Below are 26858 nucleotides of genomic sequence, written 5' to 3'. Positions count from 1 at the left end.
ATTGTTACGGAGGATCTCCAGCCCTGTGCTCAGCTATTCTACACACAGATCAGATCCAAAAGAGAGTTTCCCAGTAGCTTTTTCTTAGCACATCCAGTGTTAAAAAAAAAAAAAAAGCTTCTTAACTCAGCCAAAAAATTCTGCTAGAGAGTATTATTTTAATTTAACCTCATACAATCTGTTTGGTGAGTAATTCTGGCATAAAACTCAATACACAGCTTTCAACATGAAAACACCAGTGAAAGGCCTTGAAAAGTTTATTAACAATCTGTTATTTATAGTTTTCTTTTTAAAAAATGATTGGCACAACATTCAGAGGAACATTATAGGAACTGCCAAGTCAGATAACAAAAAAACATATCAGTGTTAAGATTTGATAGAAAGGTTTTAAGGAACAGAGAATATTTCTCTTTTCTAGAAATTATAGATTCCTAAGCCATTTGTCATTCAAGAACAGCCCAATCACACACGCATGTTTGCAAATTATTGTTATTGTTGTTAATTATTATTTACAGAAAAGCACTGAAATGTGAGGTGGTTTGAATTCCAACGAAAATGACAGATCGTTGCCCCAGGGAACTTTTTATCCCTCCTTTCACTCATTACCTGTTTACTAACAGTACCTGTTTAGTTCCAACTTGTTCTCATGCTACCTAAAATGACTAGAAAATTAGGTCCTGTTAAGTAATCATGAATATAAACTGTGACTCACTGGTTAAGTGAACACCATTACTGGCAATAAATTCAGAATCCTATTATAAATGCTTGTTACTGTCAGGCAAACCAAAACAATACAACTTTATTCAATATTAATTGTATCCTTGGATGCTTGAAAGGATTAAATAACTCCAACCAATATTCTGCACATAGTCAGGAAAATTGTGTGTGAAGGGCAACAAAAATAATTGAGGTCAGTCACCAAGGAAGAGAGAAAAAGAGACAAAAAGGAAGGAAAAAATACATGAAGAGATATTTCAGCTCCTATGTGAAAGCAGATGGAGGGTGAAGGAAGCAGACAGGCTGCTCCAGATGGCGGGAGCGGCGGCGAAGAAGGCTCTCACACCCACTGTGTTGTGGCTGTGATGGGAAGAATAGACTTTTGGTTAAAGGATTACTACAGGACTCCAAAAAGTTGGGTTCAGCTCCATCCACTACCTCCCCACCAGGTCTCCAGACCTTCTGAGTTTTGCTTGTCGTGAGCTTTGGGGTGTCAGCTACCTCTGCGGCTGACAAAAAATACCAATATGTTTACGCGTGCTTTGTCCTCAGCTCACACAAGGAGCAGTTGTGGACGCGGTATGAGTTATATTGAGGTCCTGAGTAGTAATATTGAGTTTTGGCCTAGGCAAGGATCACATTTTCCTAAGCCCTGTGCAAAAAATAGGGGGAAAAAAAGCCCAAATACCCTATTCCAACCCTACCCCAACATCTTACTGTCACCTTGCTGGTCAAGCACACTTCTTGGTTGCACAGGCATGCAGGCGAGCAGGTATCCTCCGGCAGCAGGGAGCTCAGACAGTAGAAGGATGTACTTGAAAGAGAATAGCCATGGAAAAAGAGACAAGGCGGGACAAAAAGAGGTAAGGCATCAAAACCAGTAGAAAATAAGGCTCATGAAGGAAGCAAGAGCACATATGTGAGCTGACAATACAGCAAACTGGGTGTCTCCAAAACGATGTATTTGCCTGAAAGCCTTTGATTATTGAGTATTTTGGAATCTTATTTTTAGATGCTGAAAGAAAACTGACCTTTATGCTACACTGTTGCCCCAAACGAGCACTGTCCAAAAGACACCCACGAACCATGCTTGGAGAGCTGTCAAAAATTCCTTCTCGCCAATGGCTGCAGATTTTTTTCCCAGATCTCTCCATCAGCCCTTAAATCCATTGGCCATCTTGCTTTTCTGTTTTCCCCATTTCAATTCCAGCTGAACGCTCAAACCTGTTATTTTCTCTAACTGTTCAAGGGAGACCAACAATCTACATTACAAGATACTACAATTCACATTGCAAATAGTAGGGACTCGTTATTTTTAAGCCTCCAAGAACACATTGGATAGTAAACTCCACCACACGATAGCAAACAGGATTACTTAGTTTAAAACAAATGTGTCACCTTAAAGGAGCCCTAACAGTATTTTTCTGCTTGCCCTATATAAAGTGCACAAACTAAAACACGTGAGCTGTTTCACAGCATTAAATTAAACTTTAATACCTGGACCCCAGCTTTCACTCCTCCTCCCAGCGATGCTAGAGAGGGGCTGTAGGTACCATGCACCTCGTAGCACGAATTATCTCTAACCCCATGTGGTTTTGATCGGTAAGCTTCCCAGAGTTACAGATATTAAGGTCAGAAATGACCATGAAACATTCTCTGTAAACATGGACAAGAGGCTCTTTCCTGGTGACTCTTGCATGAAGCCTGAGAGCTTTCAGATGGCAAAAGGATTTCTCCCAGCAAATCATCCCAGAGGAGATGGGAACTACTTGCCTTCATAGTTTGCCCCAGTGGTTCATCAGCCTTCCCCCTGAAAACACGTGCCTTAACTTCAGCCCTTCGGGACACTGTATTTTTCTCCCCTGAAGATATTTTTTAAATGAAAATTACATTAAAGAAACATTTCACAAAAAAGGAAAATACTGAACTGAGAAAAAGATGAAACGGTCTAACAGACCCACTGCTGCCTCACTGGGGTGTCGTAAGAGAGAGGCAGAAATTGCTGGTAATGTCAGCAGAAACATGAAAATCAGACAAACTCTTCAATCTTCACAGGGGGTATGGAGCCAGAGGAAGCAGAAATATCAACATGTTTCTTTACGTCTTGAGAATTTCCAAAATCAGAAGGGAAAAACAATTGAGTAACTTGCATGATGCCTCCCGTTAAATGGCTAAACAGTGATGATTTGTTGTGTTGAATCCAACACAAGTGCTTTTGGCACCCAGCTGATGAGAAGGGAAGATCTTTGGCCAGCCTACTGGTACCTCCCAGCACCTCTTCCCTACACGGCAACTCAAATGCATGGGACACCTCTGGCAGGACCTGTCCTCCCCACCAGCATCATCTTGCTGGTGGAAGTCGAGGCACGTGCCTGGCCTGAGGCACGTCACCTCCATTAGCCTTGTCCCCCATGAAGGTCTGAGCAACCAAGAACAGATTGTGAGCACGAGGTGGACCAGCTCATAAAAAGCCTGAGTGTCAGCGTGAGATCGCATGCAGGAGAAGATACCATGAAGGACGCGAGAGGACAAAAACACAGGAGAGAGCACGCAGGGGTTTGTGACTGTGTGGGCGTGTATGTGTGTGTGAGAAAGAAAATAGATGTGAGAGCAGGACATGGAGTGACTTCATTTCGCAGCATGAACCAGCACGTATGGGTGCGTAGAAGCGTCATGAAGAGTGCCAGGAGCCCATCAAATGGCGTAAGAGTATGGAAGAGACACAGGGGATAGATGAACCAAAAACTACGGTAGAGCCCCTGAGAAAAACAGAACCGCCTATAAGTTTTCTCTATACTGTATTTTAGGAAAGTACTGGACACACCATTGAAGTGTATTTGTCTTCCCACCCGGCTCTTACGATGTTATGCCTATATCCATGCAACTCCCTGTGTTATCGTTACTAAGCTTTAAGGAATCTACCGCATCATTTTTAAGGACAGCACCAATATTTCCATAGTTACAAAGCTTGAGCCTTTCTAAATATTATAACTTCATCATAACTCTAATGTCAGTAAGGCCTAATGACAGATACCTTAGAAATGCAGGGCTGATCCGATTAGGCAGACCAAATGATTGGAGGATTTCCTCTTTGGCTGCTGTATGACATGGTGTATCTTATTACTTCTTGGAATGTCAAAATCTGAGTTTTAAAATGCCTTAGACATAATATCATTTAAGTATGGATAAAAAATGATATTTCAGTGATCACTCATGTTCTTATCAGAACTCCCGCTATTGTAAAACTTCACATCTCTCAAGGGCTGGGGCAGAAATCCCCCTCTCCAGGCAGGCCTGCGAACTGAGTAGAGCTACAATAGGTGAATTTGTGGAAATTTAAAAAGATAAGCAGTTGGTCAGATCCCCTACTTTCCTCAAGCCTACCTGTCTTGACTTGGAAGGGACTCTAAATTCCATCAGCTGAGGATCTGGCCTGCTGCTACGATTGTATTTTATCCTTGATTTACTTTGTGTATTTCTTTCTAGCTACTTTTTCAGGATCTGTAATTTCACTTTCAATGGCTCAGCAGTGAACGGTTTCAAGAAGAGGCGCCCACTGAACGTGCACATGCAGAGCGTGGTTCACTGCCGTGTTACTGCAGTCCAATATGGACCGGCACTGCTAAACTCAAGCAGCCCAAGAATGGATCAGAACCGTTATATATATTTTATATATAATAATATATAAAATATATTTTATATCTTCCTATTTTATTTGTAATATATTATATTTTCTTGATTAATATTACTAAAATATTTTGTTGACACTCTGGTACCCTAGAGGTTGCAGCCGTAAACTAAGATTGCGCGCGCTTAGGGATGCGTAACTACAGAACAGGGTAAATACAGGTTTGGGTACCATCTGAGGCAGCCACTGCATTGCTGGTAACTTCTTCAGGAAAACACTATTGCCCAACAGCACAGAGCAGAGCAAACAACACAGACCTCACCTACTAAAGGAAACAATTCTTTGGGTGGAAAAAGCTACTTTCATACATCTGGAGATGACGTCCAATTCAGGATGCCTATTTTGGTATCAGTGTAGCTGGACATGATTTACAGGGGCATGTAAATAATTAATTCCAGCTCTGGAAGAGAGAGCTGGGTACTCATTAGAGATTCCTTGAAGCCCAAATGATATAATGATTAACCGAGTTAGGATCTTTTTAATAATTCCAGCAATTTCAACTCTCCCATGTTAAAGATCTGCTGAAAAGCTTTTATTCAGATGAAAGACTCCTTTCAGAGAACCAATCATTAATAGAGTATACACATAGATTTAACCTTCACAAATCAATGCACTTGAAATAAAATATGTTTTTAAAGTTTCTCTTTCACTTTCTTCTCTGATTTGGGGGTTTAGTGCTTTTCTTTCTCTAACCAATTTTACCACAGGCAGTTAAGACTGCTGCATGAAAAAGGGCTGCTTTCTGTTAAAAGTGCTTTTAGCACTTTGGCATCCTGAAATGGAAGGTGACAGAGAAATGCAAAATACAGCTACTACACTAATCCAGTGCATCTCATCTGACATGCCAAGTTTTTCACTCCAAGCCCATCCATGCTAGAGAAAAATCGATTAGATGGCGAGATCAACCGATGGATGTCCAACACGGTTCAGCATTACAGTGCAGGAGGGATCAAAGCAGATTTTATCCCTGCTCCTAAATAAGGCCAGAGGAAAGCACTTTGGTCCAAATGCTTTAAAGGTATTTAGACTTTTGCTTAATTCCTTTTTAGGTACTTTCCTATCAATAACTAAGAATATGTCCCATCATTTGGACTCCTGCACCCTGTATATCTGCCGCTCCAGTCAGTGAGCAGACCTTCATTGACTTCAGTGGGAATGGAACAAATACTTTAATGATTTGCACAGTGATGGCCTAAATTTTTTAGAAGTTTCACACCCTGGCAAGTCACACCAGAGCTGGTAGGAACTGCAGGTGCTGCGATGGGGGGCGGCCAAGCACAGAACCCAAACTCAGATTCAAATCTTCTAATGATCAGCCTGCTCTCTGAAACTAAGGAATGCACAACCAGAAGGCAACCGATGTGTAGGCTGTTAAATGCACATACATTCATAATTAATATGGCTATGTCTGGAAAAGAAAACAGCTCTATTTTCTTTATACAGGCCCAGGTTTGTAATCCAGTTACTGTAATTTTTTAAAACTTTCTAGACTGACTGTTAAGTCAAGGTTAAAAACTCCACAGTTTCCACTCTCATCAGAAAGGACTCACTAACCAAACCGTGAGGCTAAGGCAATGGTTAACAGTTTGAGACACTAATTTGCCATATTTAATGAATTTAATTTGCAACAGCCATGCTAATATGCATACCTATTAACTCTGACCAACTTCACCTTCCTTAGGACCTGCACCTGCTCCCATTAATTTCAGTGGGATACAGATCAAGGCCACGACATTAATTCTTTCTGGACCTCTTCAGTGGCACAAATAACCCTCGCAGATGGCTTCGTACACAACAACGAGGAATGTCATAGAGAGCTGTATAATGGAAACCACAGCAAACTGTCCTGCTGCTCTAAGGAATCTCTTCTTCGCATTAAGACCTTCTTCCCCAACACCCCCTCGCTCAGGAAGGGAACTGCACGCCTAAGGTGACAAGCAGGGACGCGTCCCTCCCGGCATGAAATTCTGACAGCAAAAACTCCATGAAGGTGGCGAGAATACTCCGTAACACTTAGCTCTTACGCTGCACTTTGCTTCTTCAAAGACCTGGACAGACATTAATTTGATTTGCTAAGTCAGTGTTTTTCTGAGGGCTACGCTATCTGCTCATCACAACGGAGTTGCGTGACCCACCTCCATATTAAATGACCGGCCTGATTCTTACTCGCAGTTTGCTTGATAGGAAATCAGTGAGCCCGTGAACCAGAAATACTCTGTTTATAGAGAGCCCTCCCTTGGAAGCAGAAAGAAACTGAAATATCACAGTCAAAACTTGTTCAACTGTATTTTGGAAGTGGCACGCAGAGTATGAAAAGCACTACTTGGGATTAACGACGCTTCATTTTGAGACATGCTTAAAGTTGCAATTAAAGCAGGGGGGACAGAGCAACGAAGAGCACTCCCAATGCAGCCGAACTTTAATTACAACGTACGTACACACAGCAGCCCATATGCTGACTTCCTTCAGCACTCCCGGCTCTTTACCTCTACAATACCCTATAAGTGGAAATTTGTTTTAACAAAAATAAAACTCTCTGCGCAGCCAAAAAAGCATCAGCCTGCACCCCGCTCCCTTGCACCATCTGCGCATGTTTATTCTCAGCCTTCTGAAAAAAAAAAAACCTCTAACGTTTTACTAATCTTTATGCCCCGCCACTATAAATAACAGAAATAAACCCCAACAACAGTTAAGCATCGTAGCTAAAACACATCCAATCCACTCCGATTATTTCTGCTCGTCTGTCCACGAATAGACGCAGCCTTCGGCTTTAGGGGAAAGCGTGCAAGTCAGACCGCATTTATTTACAGTTGCACTATCAAGAAAAAGCCTTTCCCCGTCTCCTCATTCTATGAATATTTTAAAACACCCCCCCCTCTTTTTTTTTTTTTCTTTTTTTTTTTTGGGGGGGGGGGGGGCAGAACTGCCCCACAGTTCTATTTTTCTCTGTGTTTCCAGATCGCCCCGACTTCTTGCTCCGATGGATGAGCGGGGCGCGGAGCAGCACCGCTGGGTGCCCACGCAAAAACACACCCACCCACCCGCGGAGCGACCCGCGCATCCCCGCGGAGAAGGGACACCGCCGCTCCGCGTCCCCGTCGTGTCCCCCCCCCCACCACCACCACCACCCCGGCCACCTACGTCCCCAGCGTCTCCTTGAACTCGAAGATCTTCTTGATGTCCTCCGCTTGCTTCTTCCACGAACCGCCACCGTCCCCGTTCTCCCGGGCCATGGCCGCGGCCGCGCAGCCCCGCGGATGCCGGGCCGGGCGGCACCGAGCCGGCGGGCGGCTTTTGCTTTCTCTTCTGCCGCGGCAGCAGCGGCTGCTGCCGTTTCTTCTTCTTCTTCTTCCTCCTCCTCCTCCTTTTTCTTCTTCTTCTTCTCCCCTTCTTCCTCCTCCTTCTCCCCTTCTTCCTCCTCCTCCTCACACTTCCTGCCCGCCGCCGCTTTTATTTCCTCCGCGCTCCAGCGGGTTCCGCGAGTGTCACTTTTCCTGGGCTATTTCCTCCCAACTTTCTCTGCCCCCCCACTTTCCCTCCTCTTCCCTCCTCCGCGCCCCCCCGCGGAGTCACTCGCGGGGCCGCCCCGTCCCTCCCTCCTTCCGCGCCCCGCGCAGCCCCGTCTTGGGGTCACCCACCCCGCGGAAAAGTCCCCTTTTTTGTTGTTTTGGGGGTTTTTTTGTTGGGTTTTTTTTTTTTTTTTGGTTTTTTTTTGGAGGGGGGTCACGGTTTCTCTCTCCTCCCCCCCCCCCCCCCCCCAGCCCCACCCCTGTGGGGGTCCCCGTGGGATGCTCAAGCCTCCCGAGCGCGGAGCGGTGCGGAGCGGTGCGGCCCCGCCAGTACCGCGGGCGCAGCGGCTGTGCGCGGTTGTTATGGCAATGGGAGGAGGAGGAGGAGGAGGAGGAGGAGGAGGAAGAGGAGGAGGAAGGAGAAGGAGGAGGAGGAGGCAGCCTCGCCGCTGCTCTGCTGCCTGGCGCTGCCCCTCCTGACTGAATGACTGGAGATAATTCGCATTGCACCAAAACCGCGCACGTCAAACGGGAGGGGAGGGAAGGCAAAGAGGAAAGGAAAAAAAAAAAAAAAAAAAAAAAAGGAAAGCAGGGAAAAAAAAAAAAAATTTAAAAAGCCACACCACACCGCCGGGCTGCCTGGCCGGGAGCCGTGCGGGGATGCGCTGGGATGCGCTGGGATGCGCTGGGGCGGTGATGCCCACCCGCCCCGCGCGCACACACACGTACACACACACAGACTCGTGGGATGCAAAAACTCGCCCCTTGGCAAGGACCACCCTCACCCAGCACAGCCCTCGGTGCACCCAGCAAAGCAAGGGGCACCCAAACACCAGGGTCACCCCCTTGAGCAGCACCAAGCCCAGAGGCGGGTGGATGGGCACCGCACAGCCGGGGCGAGAGGCCCAAGCCCCGGCATCGTGCCCACCCCAGGCACGGTACCGGCCTGGCACACATACGCGTAGCCCCACTGAGATTATTGCTAAAAAGCAGCTTTTTCTCAGCGATGCTGAGACCTCTAGCGTCGTCGCGTCGGGCCTCGGCTGAGCTCTGATGCAGGGCAACGGGCAGGATTCGTGAGAGACATCAGAGAAAATTATAGTGTAGACTAGCTGAGGTACGTTTATAGTTAATATCTCTGACATTCAGTTTCAGAATATGTAAGACACTAAAAAAGTGCAATTCTTTTGGGACACCCAAGTTAGGTGACTAAATCAGAGGCCTTGCTGCCGGCCAGTACAGGCACTCCTGCGCCTCAGGGGCAGCTCCAAATTTGATTATCAAATTGGGTACCTGGAAAGAAATCCTAATACAAGCAGCTCAGTAACATTTACTTAAAAACAGATGTGCTTGTATGCACGTAGCCATTCAACATGCACTGTGTCCTTTAACAGATTCCTTAAAATCCTACTTTTGAAGCTGATTTTCCAGATTTCTCATAATTTATGAGCAGAATTTACAAGGTATCAGCCTGTGAGGCTTTCCCTGGGTCTGGGCTGAGCTGTGCCTCCCAGCTCAAAGGGGATGTGGCAGAAGTGGGAGTTCAGATGTGCATAAAGTTGTAAAACTTGGAAAAACAGCCTGGGGTGTTTGGGCAATGCTACCCTCTGCTGGGCAGAGCCACTCGGCTTTGCGTGTGCCAGCTCCTGCAATTTATTACTGCACCCCTCTAATTTGACGCTTTGGTGGCTGTCCAGCCACGTGGGCAGCCCAAACAGCTTGGGATTTCCTACGATGGGTGCTTACGTGCTGTCACGGCATGCACTTTGAACAGCTTTCCTTCTGCTCCCGACTTATTCCCATCCTCTCGCTACCCTCAGGATTTCCTTCATTGCATGATCCTTACGACCTGCTCCATGGTAGTGTCACCAGGAGTCTCCTAGCAGGCTCTCCATGCCACTGCATACGTGGGAAATGAAAGATGTGACCGACCTAAAAGGACGCAGTTGACGCCCAAACCCAACTTTCCCTTCAACCCGCACCACCGTGATATTGTCCCTCTTTTTGACATGTAAATCACTTGGTATCAGAAATGCCACGCTGTGATTTGGCTTTGCTGAATGGGGCTACCGAACGTAACCTCCTGTCTTCGGGACAAGACTGAGAGAGTTTGAGGCCAGAAAGGGCAAGTGCGAGCCTCTGCCCTGACCTCCAGCACAACGGAGGCCAAAGAGCTTCATCCATCCAGAAGTCAAGCGCCGTAACTTATCTTGGAGCTATGGCATACCAAAACCATCCACCACTGTTATTTATGAAGTCACGTTGGCCCCTACAGCACCACGTTAAAATCTCACAGCACAGACAGCATCACCCATTTTTCCATTCCCGCTTTCAGCGGGCAAAAATTGTACTTAAAATTGCAAATCCTTGGCAATGCTGCAATTTCTTAGCATCAAAATTGCATAAGGTAAAGGTACATGTCAGCCTGTAAATCTAAGTTCTCTTTTCCTTATTTAACCTGCACCTTTAGCAGCGCATGAATGCACTTTTTTTTGTGATAAAATAACTCGTATTTGAAGTAACTGGTAATATAGAAATCTTTGGAGCCATTACAGTTTTAATGAGAAGTGTACGAGATGCTCCTATTAGGCAGGGACCACTGGCACAATAGACCGTAACGGCCCCTTCAGAGTCATTACAGTCTGTCATGTCAGGCTGAATTTAGGGAGTCTGTAATCTTGCTTGACTGACAAGCTCCTGCAGAGCTATTGTAGCTATTTGAAGAACAGGGGTTTTTTTAAATTAAAATCTTACATGAAAAGTTCTCTCTGGAGTGGCTGCGTATAGCAGGGCATGCTGCAGCTATGTGGCTCTGTACTGCTGTATTCAATGTTTAGTTACATACAACTAGATTACAAGAACATTAATAGAGTGGTAAAATGAAGCACGCAGAAATGCCAGAATTAAGACTGCCGATGAAACATCAATTCAGGCCTTTTTTGTGGCTGCACGGTGGCAATCTCTCATTACCTGGGCATGCTCCGCCGCTCTGCCAAGGGTTCATATCAGAAAATGGCTAATAAGCTGACGTGGCTGCTGTGCGTTTGAAATGGCTACACATGCTGCACATGAACCCAATCACTCTGTGCAACAAAAACCCAAACCCTTATATTGGAGATGTACAAGTTCCAACTTTTTTATAAAGCCTCCTATGGAAATATTGGAAATTTAGGGGAGAAATTAAAAATCAACTTCTATATGAGAAATTTTATTTCAGAATACAGTGATAGGATTTTGGGAGTAATATTTAAAATTATATTTTTACCCCTTCGGTCCTTCCAAGTGATGTTGGGGTTGCTTACATATGGTACGGCTGCGCTCGGCCACACTCACTGCTGGCCCTTAATAAGGGCACTGTGCAAATTACATTACAATGAGCATAAATAAAGGAGTCACGTCTGCTTTCCAAGCTCTTTCACTTGCAACCTGGTTTTCTTCTGCTTAAATACTATAATATTGGATGTCTTTCGCAACGTTGTTTATGAGTCATATAATACAACCTTCCTTTTCAATTACAAATCAGCACTATTGATGCTTTTCTGCAAGAACAGCAGAAACGTGCCCGTTGCTCGGCTGCCCAGGTCCAAGCCCGACAGACGAACACCCGCACGTCCGTGTCCGTGCTTAGGGTTGAAACCCCACGTGCAAGCTGTAGTTTGCCAGGCAGCAACCTCCAGAATCTGAGCCGGAGCAGCTTCAACGTAAAGCAAACAACACTCAAGCACACAGCTGTTCTCTGCTGCCTTTACTACCACGTAGCAACCTCAGACAGTGGCTTTTCTGCTTGCGACAGAAAAAATTTGGGCCAACCCTAGTGAGGAGGTGGATTACTGATTTCACACACATAGGTACGTACACACACAAGCTACAGTACGGCAGGAGCAAGGTTATTTGGTGCTGGTCTGCTCCCAAGGATGCTGATAGCAACGCTGTCATGCACGAGTGTAGACCTTGGCAAGCAATTCAAAGCAAAATGACATCTCGGATGCTTCATAGCCTCGAGGACAAGCCTAAGATGAAATAAAATCCTGGGGCAAGGCATCTTCAAATTTTGCAGCACAGGTTACCGTCTTAATTTGTTTAGATGCCAGGTCTGACTAGCATGATAAATATTGCCTCCAAACTCACTTTTTTTTCATGCATTCACAGCGCTTCTTGGCATTTTCAAGGGTGGAAATGTAGCTCCAGCCTTTGACCCAAGGTGACCCGTTTGGAAATTTGGAGGAAATACTCGGGTATTATGCTGAGTCATGAGAAAATTAACTTATGACAAGAGTTGCATACTTAAAAAAGAGAAAATTGCTTATTTTAAATGAGAAATTTAAATGCTTATTTAGATGAAAAAAAATGCTTATTTAAAAGAAAAAAAAGGTTCACCGCTATTTCTTTTGTTGGATAGTCATTAAACAGAACCACAGTTTGAAAGGTGCACTTTGATAGGGGACCATGGGGTTTGGGTTTTCATCACAGGTGAAACTAGTGTTTATGGTTGGGTTTTAATGTTTTCCAGGTTTGTTTTGACACCCACTACAAGTTCGGTACAGAAGATTATAAACTCGGCTCTAAGGATGTCCACAACAGCAGGCTGAACCTGCTGCAGCTGATGCCAACAGCAATGCTCCTTTGAGCTAATTGAAGACTTTTCAGTGACTTTAGGGGACTTTGACTTGGTCTGTACATCAAGAGGATGCATGTGAAGAAAAGAAAAAAAAACCACACCAAACAAGACTTCTGCAGGTCTTAGATACACGATGTTTTGTTTACTTTTTAGGGTTAAATATAATCAATGCCCTTACACCACCCTTAAGCACATTAAAGCCTTAGATCAGTTTAAGCTCTTTAAGATGACTTAAGGCCGTTGCTCATCTGAGATAGCTAAAACACTGTCCGAAAACATACAAAAGCGAGGGAGTGGAGATGATAGATGGTTGCTGCCTGTGCTGCTTTTCTCACAGGGAGGAGGGAGTTTAAATTGCCGTAAGGCTTTTAACCATGTCTGTAAAGCGGAATAAGCAAGTTCTGATGTAGACGTGAATCCTCAGTCTGCAATTAGTTGCCTGAAGACCATCTGGTGCTTGGTTAAGCTCCCAGGTGCTTATATTACTCATGAGGTTCATAGATGCCAGCCAACCTCTTTAAGTTGTGACTTTTCTTCCCTGGTTTTATTCTCATCTGAATAAACCTAGGAAGTTAGAAGACAAAAGTCTTGACAACGTGATGCAGAAGCCACTTGTTTCACTATGGAAAAATTGGGATTTAAGAGAATAATGACCAGGCTGAACACATCACTTAAGAGTCTGCCATGCCACGTGTGCATTGCAATAAATCTTTAAACTCAGGGTCATAAATCACGGTCATATAAAAGTGTAGTGGGAGGAAAAAAAAAACCATCACTGCCAAAGCAGAAGAGAGGGGAGTAACATGGCAGTGAAGATGGATGTGAGCAATGGGACAGCCGGCAGGAGCCGGACAAGAGAGCCAGGAATAGATGAGAGATGGGCAGGACAGAGGGATGAGGGACAGAAGATGCTCCCAGTGGCAAAAGTTACAGAAAGCAAAACCACCACCACCACCCCCCCATTCCTGGTGTTGAGCTCTGGAGTCCCAAATCTCAGCGTTTCCCTGCTGTCAAGCACCCGGTGTGAAATCACTGGCCAAACACGTCTCATAACTTTAGATAGCTGCATGGCTAACACAAACCCTGATCGTACGTCTCCTCTCTCAGCCCCTGAGATGCAGAGGTGGAGGTCTGGGCTTGGGATCCAACGGGCTGAGCCTCACCAATGAGCCAGGTTTTGGTCAAAATGAGAACTGGATCTTTCTACGGTTGGTTTGGCTACTTTGGCTTTGCATGCTTGGTTTTGGAGGGAACACTGAGTTGGGGTATTACATCTCCAGAGTTTACATTGAAAGAACATTAGGTGATGAGGTAAGGACTCAAAAGCTGCAAAAATAGAAAAAAAAAAAAAGTTGCCCAAAGACTTCCAATTCAACACCATAGAATCATAATCATTTAGGTTGGAAAAGACCCCTAAGATCATCGAGCCCAACCCTTAACCTAGCACTGCCAAGTCCACCACTAAACCAGGTCCCTAAGCGCCGCATCTACACGCTTCTAAATACCTCCAGGGATGGTGACTCAACCACTTCCCTGGGCAGACTGTTCCAATGCTTGACAACCCTTTCGGTGAAGAAATTTTTCCTAATATCCAATCTAAACCTCCCCTGGCACAACTTGAGGCTGTTTCCTCTCATCCTATCACTAGTTACTTGATAGAAGAGACCAACACCCACTTGGCTACAACCTCCTTTCAGGCAGTTGTAGAGAGCCATAAGGTCTCCCCTCAGCCTCCTTTTCTCCAGACTAAACAACCCCAGTTCCCTCAGCCGCCCCTCACAAGACTTGTGCTCCAAACCCTTCACCTGCTTCGTCGCCCTTCTCTGGACACGCTCCAGCACCTCCATGTCTTCATTGTGGTGAGGGGCCCAAAACTGAACACAGCATTCGAGGTGCGGCCTCACCAGTGCCGAGTACTGGGGGACGATCACTGCCCTGGTCCCGCTGGCCACACTATTGCTGATACAAGCCAGGATGCCATTGGCCTTCTTGGCCACCTGGGCACACTGCTGGCTCATATTCAGCCAATACAGTTTTACTTGGTTTTTGTTTGGGTTTTTTCCCCCCAGGATTTCTCCCTTGCTCTGAACAGTTCACCATAGGAAATCCAACTGCACAGTGAAGGAGCTGCTCATAAGGGTCTCCTTCCTATTCCTGCTGCCCCGTGTAGGACACTCAGGCTGGGGAAATCCCAAGCACAAATACAGGCTGAGCAACGAGTGGATTGAGAGCAGCCCTCTGGAGAAGGACTTGGGGGTGTTGGTTGACGAGAAGGTCAACATGACGCAGCAACGTGCGCTTGCAGCCAAGAAAGTCAATCGTATCCTGGGCTGCATCAAAAGCAGTGTAACCAGCAGGTCAAGGGAGGTGATTCTGCCCCTCTGCTCCGCTCTCTTGAAACCCCACCTGCTCTGGGGCCTCCAACATAAGAAGGACATGGACCTGTTGGAGCAAGTCCAGAGGAGGGCCACGAAGATGATCAGGGGGCTGGAGCACCTCCCCTGTAAGGACAGGCTGAGAGAGCTGAGGTCGTTCAGCCTGGAGAAGAGAAGGCTCCGGGGAGACCTTATAGCAGCCTGCCAGTACCTAAAGGGGGACTACAGGAAAGCCGGAGAGGGACTTTTTACACGAGCATGTGGTAACAGGACAAGGGGCAATGGCTTTAAACTGAAAGAGGGGAGATTTAGATTAGATGCAAGGAAGAAGTTCTTCACTGTGAGGGTGGTGAGGCGCTGGCACAGGTTGCCCAGAGAAGCTGTAGATGCCCCATCCCTGGCAGTGTTCAAGGCCAGGTTGGATGGGGCTTTGAGCAACCTGGTCTGGTGGAAGGTGTCCCTGCCCATGGCAGGGGGGCTGGAACTAGATGATCTTTAAGGTCCCTTCCAACCCAAACCGTTCTGTGATTCTGTGATTCTATGATTTGCACTGGGAGACAGGAACAAGTCAATGGGAGTTGTGCTTCAGGCACACAAAGGACGGTGAAATGCCGAGTGCTCTGGAAGATCAGGTCCCCAGTGTTGCAAATTGAGCACCCAAAATTAGCAAGCACGTTTGATCATTTTGGCCTTAATCTCTCTGTGCCTCGGTTCACTAGCTGGTGATATCACAGGAGTGCTCTGAAGATAAACGCATTAATATTGATCAGATGCTGAAGCATTACAGAGGATCTCGCAAGGAAATTAATGTTGAATTCAGTGTGTGGTTTGAACAGCGTGTGTTAATGTGGCCTAGAGCAATTCACTGGATTAAAATAACCCCAAATGATAGCTGATCACATAATTAAAGGGTGCATCATATTCGATGTGCACAAAGGCCCAAATTGTGCCTGTGAAGGCTGTTTAATTCTACTGTTTCCTAGCTCCTGAGAGTTTGACTTTACAACCTTACTGTCTTCTGCAGGTGGGGTTTATAGCCCGTACCCTGAGGAAGGGAGGTTTATCTGATCACACCCTCTCCCTGCACCACCTCCATGCACGTGCCTGTTGGTCTCCTCCACCCCCAAGAACTTTTGACTTTTATACCCAATTCCAACCACATATAATGCCACCATAGGGGAGCCCCAAAAGAGAAGTTTTCTGCAAATGAGAGGCAGAGTCGAGAGAAAAGATCCAGTTACTCCTCCCCAGAAAGACAGGTTGCTTTGCTTGGACATCAGGGAGTCTGCAGAGGATGCAAGTGCAGCTGGAGACACAACTCTGTAGGACGTGGGGCTCCGCTAGTTTAGCTCCCCACCACGCTGCCCTTTCATCTGATGGAAATATCCATCAGGGCACTGGGCTTGTGAACCTCAAAATAACACGTAGAGGCCAGATGCTACCAGCTGTGAAGCAGTCAGCAGTCGCAGCTATGCTGATTGGCACCGTGGAGGAGCCTCTCTTCGCTCTCCAGCCTGGCCCGTGCTTGCACTGCATCCGTGCTCACCCTGAGGATGGATCACAACTCCTTAGCTTCATGCAATTTTACTGTTAAGGCTGTATGTCTACTATGAGTTTCATCTTCCTGATGTGCTCGCCTGAGCCACGTGAATCGACACAACTCACTTCCAGGGGTGACAGGCCAGAGTTGTCCCCTCCAAAGGAGGTGACTTATTCTGGATGTCTCCTCCACTTGCACAGAGGAGAAATGTTGATAGCCTCCAGCACCATCTCACCACACCGATGGAGTAAAATAATAAGTGAAGAGTGGAGGGAAAAAAAAGTGAATGACACAGGCAGGAGAAGAAGATATGGAAAGCCATTCACCTGCCTGTGAAGTAATCACTTTTTTCATTTAAGCAGAACACTCAGCTATCTTTTATATAGTTATTGGTAAGGTCCTCTTAGAAGCTGGAAATTAATTTTTTTTTTTATCTCCTCGTTTTCTCTCTTTCCCATTTGGCGAACATTGCTGTTGTCCCGTGTTTCTCACAGAACTGAAATGAACTTGGCTCATTTTGTTCTTTCCTTCCACAGATGTTAATGTTGCTGAATAACGAAGAGAGAAGGAGCTTTACTAATTAACTGCAGCCACCGCATTAAGTCCAGGCTGACATTACACTCCCATGCCAGAAGCACAGTGCCATCGGCCAGTGATGGGCACCTTAGACAACAACCAAAGCTGAGTCTTGTTGCCCAAACTGACCCAAAAGAGAGAAGAGGAGTTTTAGTCTCTATCAATGGGCAGATTCCCCATCCCAATAGGTTATTTAGGCCTGCTTTCTGTGGTTTCCTACTACTTACTTTTAAGCATCATGGGATTCCAGGTTAAAATCATTATATCTATTTTCATTATGATGTGACACAGAAATACGTATTTGGAGCGGTCTTTCCCTTCTGATTTTCTACAGAAGCTTGCTGCCCTTATGAAATTAAGGCTGAGCTTGTCCCCTTGGCCTTTTGCTCAGGGTGTTGGCTACCAGAAAAAAAATGAATGCCTTTGAGCAGGCAGTGAAAAAATCAAGTTGGCAGCACTTTTATCTCCCATAAAGAGATCTCCACATGTAGAAGGAAGCCTGATTGACAACAAGGAGATCTGCTGGAGAATACGTTCCTCCCCTTCCCCCTGCAAAATCCCCAGGTGAGGACCAGAATCCCTGGCTAACTGGACAGCAAGCTGGGAAGCAGCTGACACAGCCTTGTCTCACATTTATTCACCCCATTTCCCTCTCCATCATGTTATTCATGCCCCGAGGGTCCACATCAACTAATGCAGGTGATAATCCTGTTCACAAGACCAGGCATTACTCGCGGAGTAGCCATATATTTGGTGTGGGGCACTGGGATGATCTTTTGGATCTAGGCTTAAGCACTGTCTCACGCTGCACAGTCCCCATCAGCAAACAAGTGATGGAGTCGAGCCGAAGTTGCCCAAGAGCTAAATCAGTGCCCTCCATTCTTTCCAAGCCACGCTCCATTTACACAACATAACTGCCAGGTGAGTTGCCAAGCAAAGAAAGGGTCTTATTTTGCAATTGTAGCCAAAAAGTCTCATTTCCTGCCAGCTCTGAAAACAGAAGTTGCCAGTGTTTAGCAAAAGCAGACATTTTTTGGAAAGTTTTACTGCAGTTCCTGACTTTCAGGACGCCAGGGACAGTGTCGGCCAGTGTAATTCTTCCAGCTGTCCAAATTCCTCTTCTGGGATGTGAGCAGATGCTGAAAAGATCTCCAGAAGGTGAGTTATGCAGAGCTTGGTGGTGAGGGAAAGGAATTTAGTAGAAGGTTGAATCTCATTTTTTCAGAGCTCTATAACTCAGCTGGAAAAATGTGCTTTCATCTAATTGATATGAAAGCTACAGCCCCACAAAGGTTGTTACATGGTGTTTAATCAAACGGGTGTCTCTAAGCCTTGTGCCACAATGCAGGTGGCTTTCTCTCATGGAACTGAAGTTCACTCTGTGCTCTTTGAAAACTCATTTAATTGAATGGCCTATTTTAGGCACTCTCCCTTAATTAAATTTGCATAGGCATAGAAAGCGAGGAAAGCCAGGGTGCTTTATCGAACTCTGTTCCCTTCATTTAGCAATACCCATTTTTCCCTCCACCGTCAAGCTGCCAAACCCTCTCTCAGGTCAACTATGGGCTCAGTCATGCCTTCATGGGTTCTTGTCGGCTTGCCTTCCCTCATCTCCCGCACACGCACGGGGCTACGAGCAGTGACTACTGCAGACAGCCTGCTCTATGGCCACATCAAACCCCAGCAGCTGTCAAAAAGAGGCTCCTTGCCTCGGCTTTGCAGTAATTTCTGCTGGAATGTGATGATCTCTGTCCTATTTGCCATCAAGGCTCTTGTCGTGATTTATCCTCGCTGGGTGCCGTTTGGTAAGCATCATCCTCATCCTCATTATAGAAGGGGAAACTGAGGTGCAGAGAAGCCATTGGCCTGATCATCCATGTCATTGGCATGTTTTATTCAGGTTGAGTCTCACTGAAACTCATGCACCTTAACACAACCCTTCACGGACACCTAAACTTCAGCCCCCAAATGTAGGTCCCTGCCTCCAACTAAAAAAAAGCCTGGTGTGAGAAACGGATCAGGAGCTTTGCATCTCTCACCAGCTGCTCCTCCAGTCTCACTCAGTTTTGATAATAGCTTGGACCAAAGAGGCTAATTAAATAGCGGTGTGCCACGTCTCTCCATGGTTTCTGTGACATGCCTGTGAGGCTCCACGGTTGGGCTGGGACCTGGCTCTGTGCCGGAGAGGCGAGCCAGAGCTCATGGAAAACGAGCACAAAAGCAACTATTTGGAAAAAGCCAGGTATGATCAGGCAGCAGCAGCCTCCTGCCAGCTCCCCACAAACCCCAGGCTGCCGTTGCCCCAAAAGTATCTACCAGACGAAGCATTCAGCCTGTATTCCCACCACCCATCAGTGACACCGTCTAGCTGCACCCTCATTCCTTCCCCCCCCAAATCGAACCGTGGCTTTTGGCTTTTCTCCACACGCTGCATCTCCCAGCACGGCCACCGATCGCCCTCCCACCGGAGAGGAATTTGGCCATTCTTTTGGGTCACTTTTTGAGTGGGACTGCACTGTGGTTTGCCATGTCTGTGTGTTTCCAGCACCCGCTGACTGTGCCGGCTGTGGTCAGATAAGATCTAATCAGGGCTCTGCAGGCAGGAAAACACCAGCTAGCGCGAGGTTTTACATTGTGCACCACCGTCTTCCTCGCCGAGCATTTCCATGTAAATTCAATCCCCTTAACAAAAAAGTTTTCTGTCCTATGTGGTCTTTGCTTTATCCCTGTTTAACCACACTTTTTAGAGCTTGGCTGCTGGAGATCAAGTTCCGTCCTGGTCCCATCTCCATGGTACCTGAGCGATAGGGTCCCTTCTGAAACGGACCTTGGTGGATATTCTCTAGGAAGACTGAAGGATGAACCTCACCTGTCCAGCTTCCCAAAGTATCAGAGCCCGTAAGCTTTCGTTTCATTTGCAGTGATGGTTTGACTCGATTCATTCCCATGCTCAGAAGTCAACGAGCAGCTTGAGTCTTGGATATTAACAATCCAGTTGTCAGCTGTAGCTATTAGGACAAACTTGCCAGGGTTACCTGTGCAAACCCAATGCCATTGCAATGATTTGTATGTTTAAAAAAAAAAATTAGAGAAAAGTGATGGTGTCCACCAGTGTAACTCCCATGTAGGCTGCCGTGCTCAAATCCTTTCTATTTCAAGACTAATGACGCACCAGACTGCAGCGTGCAGACCCTTGGAAACTTTATACCTCTTTATCCAGCTGGATTGTGTGCACCATAGGCATGTTACACAACTGTTTTTTACAGTCTTAATTAGCCTTTACTAAGAACCCTGGGCCAGGGTCAAATGGTAAGGAGGTGACAGAAGGGTTTATTTATCTGGCAGAGGTACCTTAACACAGAGAGTCACAGGTTTATGGCCAGATGACTTCACCAGCGTGAGCAAAGCATTGCAAAGCAAAGTGGGGCTGCTGGCGTGGCACCTCACTTCATTGGACGTGACCCATCCCAAAGCCTCCTTGGTTTCCATCTCACTGCACATCTAAAAGGCAGAGTGGATTCTTTTCCTCTTGCCCACCATCATCAGGGCAGGTTAGATGGGTGGCTGGTTTCCAGCAGTGCCACTGCTCGGGCAGTTTCAGACTGTTAAAACAAAGCGGATCTACCGAAGGCAATGAACTGGAAATCACAGCACAAATGACAACAGATCTAAACCAGACCCTGTGCTAATACCTGAACAGTACTGCCTTTCTCTTAAAAGCCTTGGTTATTCGCATCAGGAGGTGGATGGGAAGAGTCTGTTTCACCCAGCCTATTTGATTCTTAATTTATGCACCAAATGGAAAAATTAAGATTTCAGCAGGGTTTCTTTTCAAGAGGAACTTCTTTAGTTAGTGAAAAGGGCTGTTCCAGAAATGCCTGCCATTCTCCTGGAAGGGGTAACACTGTTCTTGATGCCACATGTCTTATTATAGCACCGTGACATGCATGGGTCTTCTTGTACCCTGGGTTACTCTGTGTTTGTCACGGGCTAGAGCGCACAGGATGGCTGTTCAGACAAACAGCTCTCTTCCAGGAACCTGCCGCACCAGCAAGCTTGTAATAGCCACATCTGTGCTGTTTTCGACCCAGCACAGGCTCATTTATTTTTCCCGTTACCTCCCAGCACAACATCCCCACCCACCCTGCCACCGCTTCCCGTCCCCCAGCTCTGTGCCTCTTCTTCCTCCAAGAGGAGCCTCTGCACTAACACACACGATGCCTTGCTCTTCTTAAAAATCACCTCCCAGCCAGAAGAAAAGCTCCTGTTTGCCTGAGAACAGCTGTCTTCAGAGTATATCCTATGGGGGGGGGGAAGAAAGGGCTCTTTCCTCTCGTTTTCTTACTGCTCTTATTATTCCTCCCCATCTGCCTCCGTGCTGCCATAAGAAAAACAACAAGTTCTCCTTGCCTTCTCCCTTAAGGGGAGTCTGGATTAATTCGGAAAAGCCAGTCTGATAGCCATGGAGGCATGCAGGTGTATGAACAGTGGGAATATTTTCCTTTTAGGAAGCAATTTTTATTAAAAAGCCCCATGGGGTGGCTGTGGTCAGGGAGGAGTGGGTGCATGAGCTGCTGATACAGGGGTAGATCTTGTAGGTATCAGTGTGGGACCGCTTCTCCTTATAGTATATATTACATATATAATATAGTAATTATAACAAATATTGGGTTATTGGGTAGGAAAAGAGGCTGTGAATGAAAGATATATGAAGATACATTTGCTCCTGATGGATTTTTTCTACTGCTATACTGCCAACTTCTCTTTAAGTGGATCCACAAAGTTTATTCATGACAAGGCCAGGACACTTGCCTTCCCAAAGCCACGGGAGCAATCACTGCAGATAGGCTGGTGGCCAAGGCAGTTTTCATGCCAGTCAAATACTGGGCAACTTCACATCAAAAATTCCTGATTTCATCCAGCTGTGCATAATGGTTCCTGACTTCAGTGTTCAAAGTGCCAAGCAGCAACTAACAAGTCTGAAGGTGACACCTCACCATCATCATCCCTTCTCCAACGTCAGTGTGAAGCCAGCGTGGGGTGATCTTAGTAAAACTCCAGTAGAGAATTCAACAGTCAGTGGAAATACAGCTATTCCCAGTTTGGCATGGGGGAATTTGTAGAAGTGCAAGGACCTAAAGAAAGGGAAATTATAGAGATATTCAGAATTGGCAGTACTTTTTACCTACTGGCATTGTACAGGAAAAAGGGACATTTTGTGAAAGGTAATTAAAAATTAGTAAGAAAATACTATTCTTAGGACAGAATCCAGCATTTCTTCCACCACTGGCTGCTCAGCCCCAGTGAAGCGTGGCTGTGTGGAGACCCAAAGAGCTTTCACCTTTGCAGTTCCGCCACTCAGCACTTCAGGAGTACAAGTGGCACTGCAGCAAGGGGTTTTGACAGAAAGACTTTTCTACCCGTTTTCCTTCTTCTCTAGCAATGAACTTTTTGACTGTTATGAGTTTCTTTGGTCGAGCTGTTTCCAGCCTTGGCAAAATGAATGTGGAGCCAAGGAAGCGTCTTTGCTGCTTAATGGCTTGGCAGTGTAGCCTTGCTAGGGATGCTCTCCCACCCTGCCACTTACTGATGCTAAATCAATATTAACCACAGGAGCTCACAGCGAAGGGCTCTCATGCAGCCTGTTTGTGCATCCCATGTGCCCCGCACCGAATTAAGAAACCAAACACTTGTTTTCCCTCACCCTGCCCTTCCTGTGGGAGGGATGCTCCCAAAACCCATTCCCCATTCAGCAGCCACCTCCAAATCCTGCCTCCAGGCTTCCTTTGCTGCAAAAGCTACAAGAGATATCATCCTAATTTCACAGCTGAGATGAAGCAGGCCTCTCCGACCAGGATTGCTTCATGCGTCCTCAGCTGAACCGGCTGCACGCTCCTGCTGTCCCCTGTCTCAGCCTGGAAATGCCTTGGGGGAAAAACATCACCTTTTTGATCAGCACATAAAAGGAGGAAAGCCAGGGACCAAGGGCTTTTTCGACAAGGCAGGTGGCATTGCACATAAATAATAAAAAGGGATTTTCTTTTTTTTCTACTTTACATAGTTAAATTGAAAGCATGAGCAACCAGCTACGGTCCCAGCGTCACCCTGACCATGTCTCGGCACCAAAACACAAGCAGCCAGGCACCCGCAGCAGCGGAGGGGATGCCAGGGCCGGCCGGGCGCTCGGGCCAGAGCTCCATCCCGGGGGGGAAGGATGGATCCTAAGCAGGTTGTCTGAATGCAGCACAGAGTTTGCTTCGCGTTGCTTCAGATTGCTTAGCAGATCGGTAGGAGGGCCTAAGGTACATCTTTTTATGAAAAAGCCCTGGTTTGTATGGAGAGCTGCCCCAGGCGGGGCAGAGATAAACCTGAGTTGCTTCCCAAAACTGCTGCTCCCTCCACTTTCCCTGCTCCCCACCGGCCTCCAGCTAATGTTAAATGAGCCGCAGCGCTACTCTTCGAATCACTTCTGACTGTAAAGCTGTGGTCAGCATCTCAGGAGGTACAAGTTTGGAGCTGTGCTGATTTCTTTGGGTTGTTGGTTTGTTTTTGTTTTTTTTTAATGAGAGAAGGTATGTGCTAAGAAGCATATTTGTTTCCACTTTTGTATCTGAAATGAAGGGGCAATTATTCTTGTTTGGGGAGAAAGTCTAAGGGCCTGCTGGCAGCTCTCTCCCAATGCATAAAATGACAATTTTTTCTTCTAACCATAAGAAAGCATTGTTTCTTCCTCTTTCTCAGCACAAGTGAAAATGTGAATTAATGACTCGTTTCCTACATTCTTGACTGAGAAGCCAAAAAGCTATTTTTTGTCTTTATCCTGAGTGCCCAGCTCTCAGTAGGTTTGATAAGATGACAAAACTGTATGACCTGCTCCCCAACGGCAGCAGGTCTGTCAGCATTGCCCGTGCACTCATTAAGAGATGCTGGAGGAATAAATCTTTCTGCTGCTGCCACGTACCCAGAGCTCTGTAACTAACTTGCCTACAGCCCCAGAAAAGTGTGGTGGGTTTTTGCCTGACAGGGAACAATATTTCTTTCTAGTTCCCATCAAGTTTTCCAGATGTTTTAGAACGTATCTAAGGAATGATGATGCTTTAGTAGCTCAAGGACTGTAACTGAGGCAGACTCCAGCAGGACTGATGCAGGAATAGCTGTTTTATTAGAAACTACATAACCAAGAATCTTTATTTAAAAAGTTACTGGATTCTGAGTATCTAAAACCTGTGACTGCTTTAGTGATTTAGTCCTTATTCAGAGAGAAAAGCAATATAGCTGGTGCAACGGTACAACATCATTATATTTATATTAATTTATATCACAAAGACAGAAAGAACACACCCATCTGAAGACTTCCATACTGCTATAAAAGCTGAGAGCAAGTTTGTGAACTAAAACTGAAATCTCCATTTTCACAGTCTGCTGATGGGACCTTTCTGCCACAAGTGCCATGCTGTGATTTCTCCCCATGGTGAGGATGCGCTGCCAGAGCAGGGGTGCGCAGACTGAGTCCCCCCCATCCTTCACCATCATCTCGCATGGGACTGTGAGCGCTGGACACACCAGGAAAACACAGTATAGATTGCCCCCACGTAATGCCCAAGCTGGAGACCCTAAAGGGGTCATGGAGTGGGGGAAGAAGGAGACGGAGACAGAATTGCCCTAGCAGGAGGTCTGAGGCTACTGCTCGCTCGCAGGGCTTGGGCAGGAGTGGGGGAGGCTGGGGAGGAGCTATTCCCTGGCAGCCTCTGCATCAGGCCACTGTCTGGGCAGTGCGAACTCATCTTTTGATACCAAGATTGAAGTTTCTGGAAAAAACTCAGTAAGACCTCATAAGCCATTGCATCCCAAGCTGAGCCCTTGGTCCAGGTCCTGGGCACCTTCTGCTACCCCAGACCTGGTTTTCTAGCAAGACACTCCATTGTCATCACCCTTGGTGTCTTGGACTGGCAGATGCCTTAAAAGCAAGCAAGGATGTGGCTTTGTAAAGGTGCTTCAAGGAGTTCTGCACAGGAGCGGTGCTCAGGACATGTTTGGATCTGGCCCTACACATTCAGCACAGCGTGCTGGTGCAAAGCTTTGCTAAATGAAGGAGTCTTTCAGGTTCAGGCGAGCTTCTGTGCTGCAGCCCATCACAAAGCCTGTGAGCAGGCCTGTGGGTGCCTTTCTTCTTCAGCATTCCGGCATTAATGGCTTTTCACAAGGAATATTGGCTTTTGTGCTCCCTTAGATGAATTGGCAGGCCCCAATGAGCTATGAATGCAATTTAATAAAGCTCACATTTGGAGGACAGAAATGGTTCTGTGGAAGGAAATGAATGAGGGCAAGAAGGGGGGCAAGGAGGGCAGAGATGTGTGCAGCCTCGGAGCATGAAAAAGCCAAAGATGAAATTGTAAGGACTTGCAGAGTCTTCAAAATTAGAAAGAGCCAGAAGGGAATATCTGCTTCCCCCAGTTTGTTTTTGAGAATCGTATATATCTATGCTAAGTTATTGGTTCCCAAATGTATGCCAGGAGCTGGGACAGGAACTGTAGAGGTGAAAAGCTGGTCTGAAACACCTGAGACCTTCACAAACAGGCTTGATGCTGAAGAGGAAGCCACGAAGAAGTAGACTGTGCCAAGAGTGCGGCTTTACTCCAGAATGATGTGGCTTGCCTTGCTCTGATGTGAGCAGCCATGCTGCAAAACCCCAGATTGAGGGGCTCAGCCCACACCTGACTCTGTAGGAACGACAAACCTATGCAAGATGTCCAAAATGCTGGAGGCATCCCACTGTAGAGCAAGCTCGGACCCAGACTCTGATACCCTCCAAAAAAACCACCCTGCAGGCAGCCCCCGGGCCGGACCAAGCCAGGAGCTCTGACACCTGCTGTTGAAAGCTGCAAAAAGAGGTCCAAAACACATGCCTTTAGTATATTTTCTTTGGCAGCCTCTTCCAGCACAGGACAGACTGATGGGATGTAGCTAATTGCTTAGCTGGCCTTCATTACTGTAACCTGAGCACTGAGTTTTCTGGCTCTTTCTGCTTCCTTGCTCATCACTGTCCAGAGCAGAAGTTGGCTCCACACACAGCTAATTAGCCTGATCAAGAACAGATGATGTTCTGAGAGCCAAATCAATCCCTTGGTCTCATCCTATCAATTTAGACTGAAAATATACTTTGCTTGCTTGCTTTTCTTGCCTTTTTTTTTTTTTTTGCTTATATATACAATAAAATAACTTACAATCTTAAAAACAAGTTTCAAGGACCAGTCTGTTGGGGGGCTCCATCATGCTGGGTTTTGCTTTGACCACTGCACCAGGAGCCACCTTTGTAGCATGTTTTCCCTCAAGATCAAGGACAGTTCCCGGAGTCTTTAGATTGGATGATGCCACCTCATGGAGAGCCCCTCCAGCTGTTGGAAATAAATTCAATCATTGCAACTTGATTAACGCCACATAGCACGGTACCATGTAAATGTGCTCCCTTCTCCTCCTTCTCCCTTGGGGCTGAATCTTGGAGGTGGGAGGTTTCTGCAGAGGTTTCTGGTGCTCCAGGGCAGGGGGGCTGCAATTTCTCTGGGTTTCCTGGCATTCCTCTATTTAAGAAACATGCTCTTGCATAACTGTGCACAAAGCTAAACACACATTCATAAAGCATCTCCACCCACATACCCAAAGCACAGCTAAAACACTCAAGCTGGAACAAAGAGTCACCTGACACTACCCTAGAGATACATAATTACAAGTATATAGGTAATAAGGCATATTTTATGCTTCCGTTTTAATTTTTTATGTCAAAATACCAGGCCTGGAATACTTAAGTTTGTGTTCGACTTGCAAGGAGTCTCGCTGT

General features: G+C 46.3%; 1 protein-coding gene across 2 annotated transcripts in view; it reads right to left on the bottom strand.

Moving 5' to 3' along the window:
- Positions 1–8398, bottom strand: part of CAMK1D (calcium/calmodulin dependent protein kinase ID) — a 232221-nt gene extending 223823 nt beyond the window's left edge. Inside the window, exons 1-2 of one of the 2 annotated variants that reach the window (XM_030014817.2) lie at positions 7792–8398; positions 7547–7743 (exon numbers count right to left, since the gene is read on the bottom strand). In XM_030014817.2, coding sequence (XP_029870677.1) covers positions 7547–7638 — 92 coding nt within the window. In that variant the 5' untranslated portion in view covers positions 7639–7743; positions 7792–8398. Of the gene's footprint in view, positions 1–7546 lie in introns of both variants that reach the window. The other variant, XM_030014815.2, reaches the window with a different exon arrangement.
- Positions 8399–26858: the final 18460 nt, after the last annotated feature.

This window comes from Aquila chrysaetos, chromosome 5 (genome assembly GCF_900496995.4).
Source record: "Aquila chrysaetos chrysaetos chromosome 5, bAquChr1.4, whole genome shotgun sequence".
Taxonomy (NCBI): Eukaryota; Metazoa; Chordata; class Aves; order Accipitriformes; family Accipitridae; genus Aquila; species Aquila chrysaetos.
The sequence above is the reverse complement of the archived record's forward strand: the minus strand, read 5'-3'. Positions and strand labels throughout refer to the sequence as shown.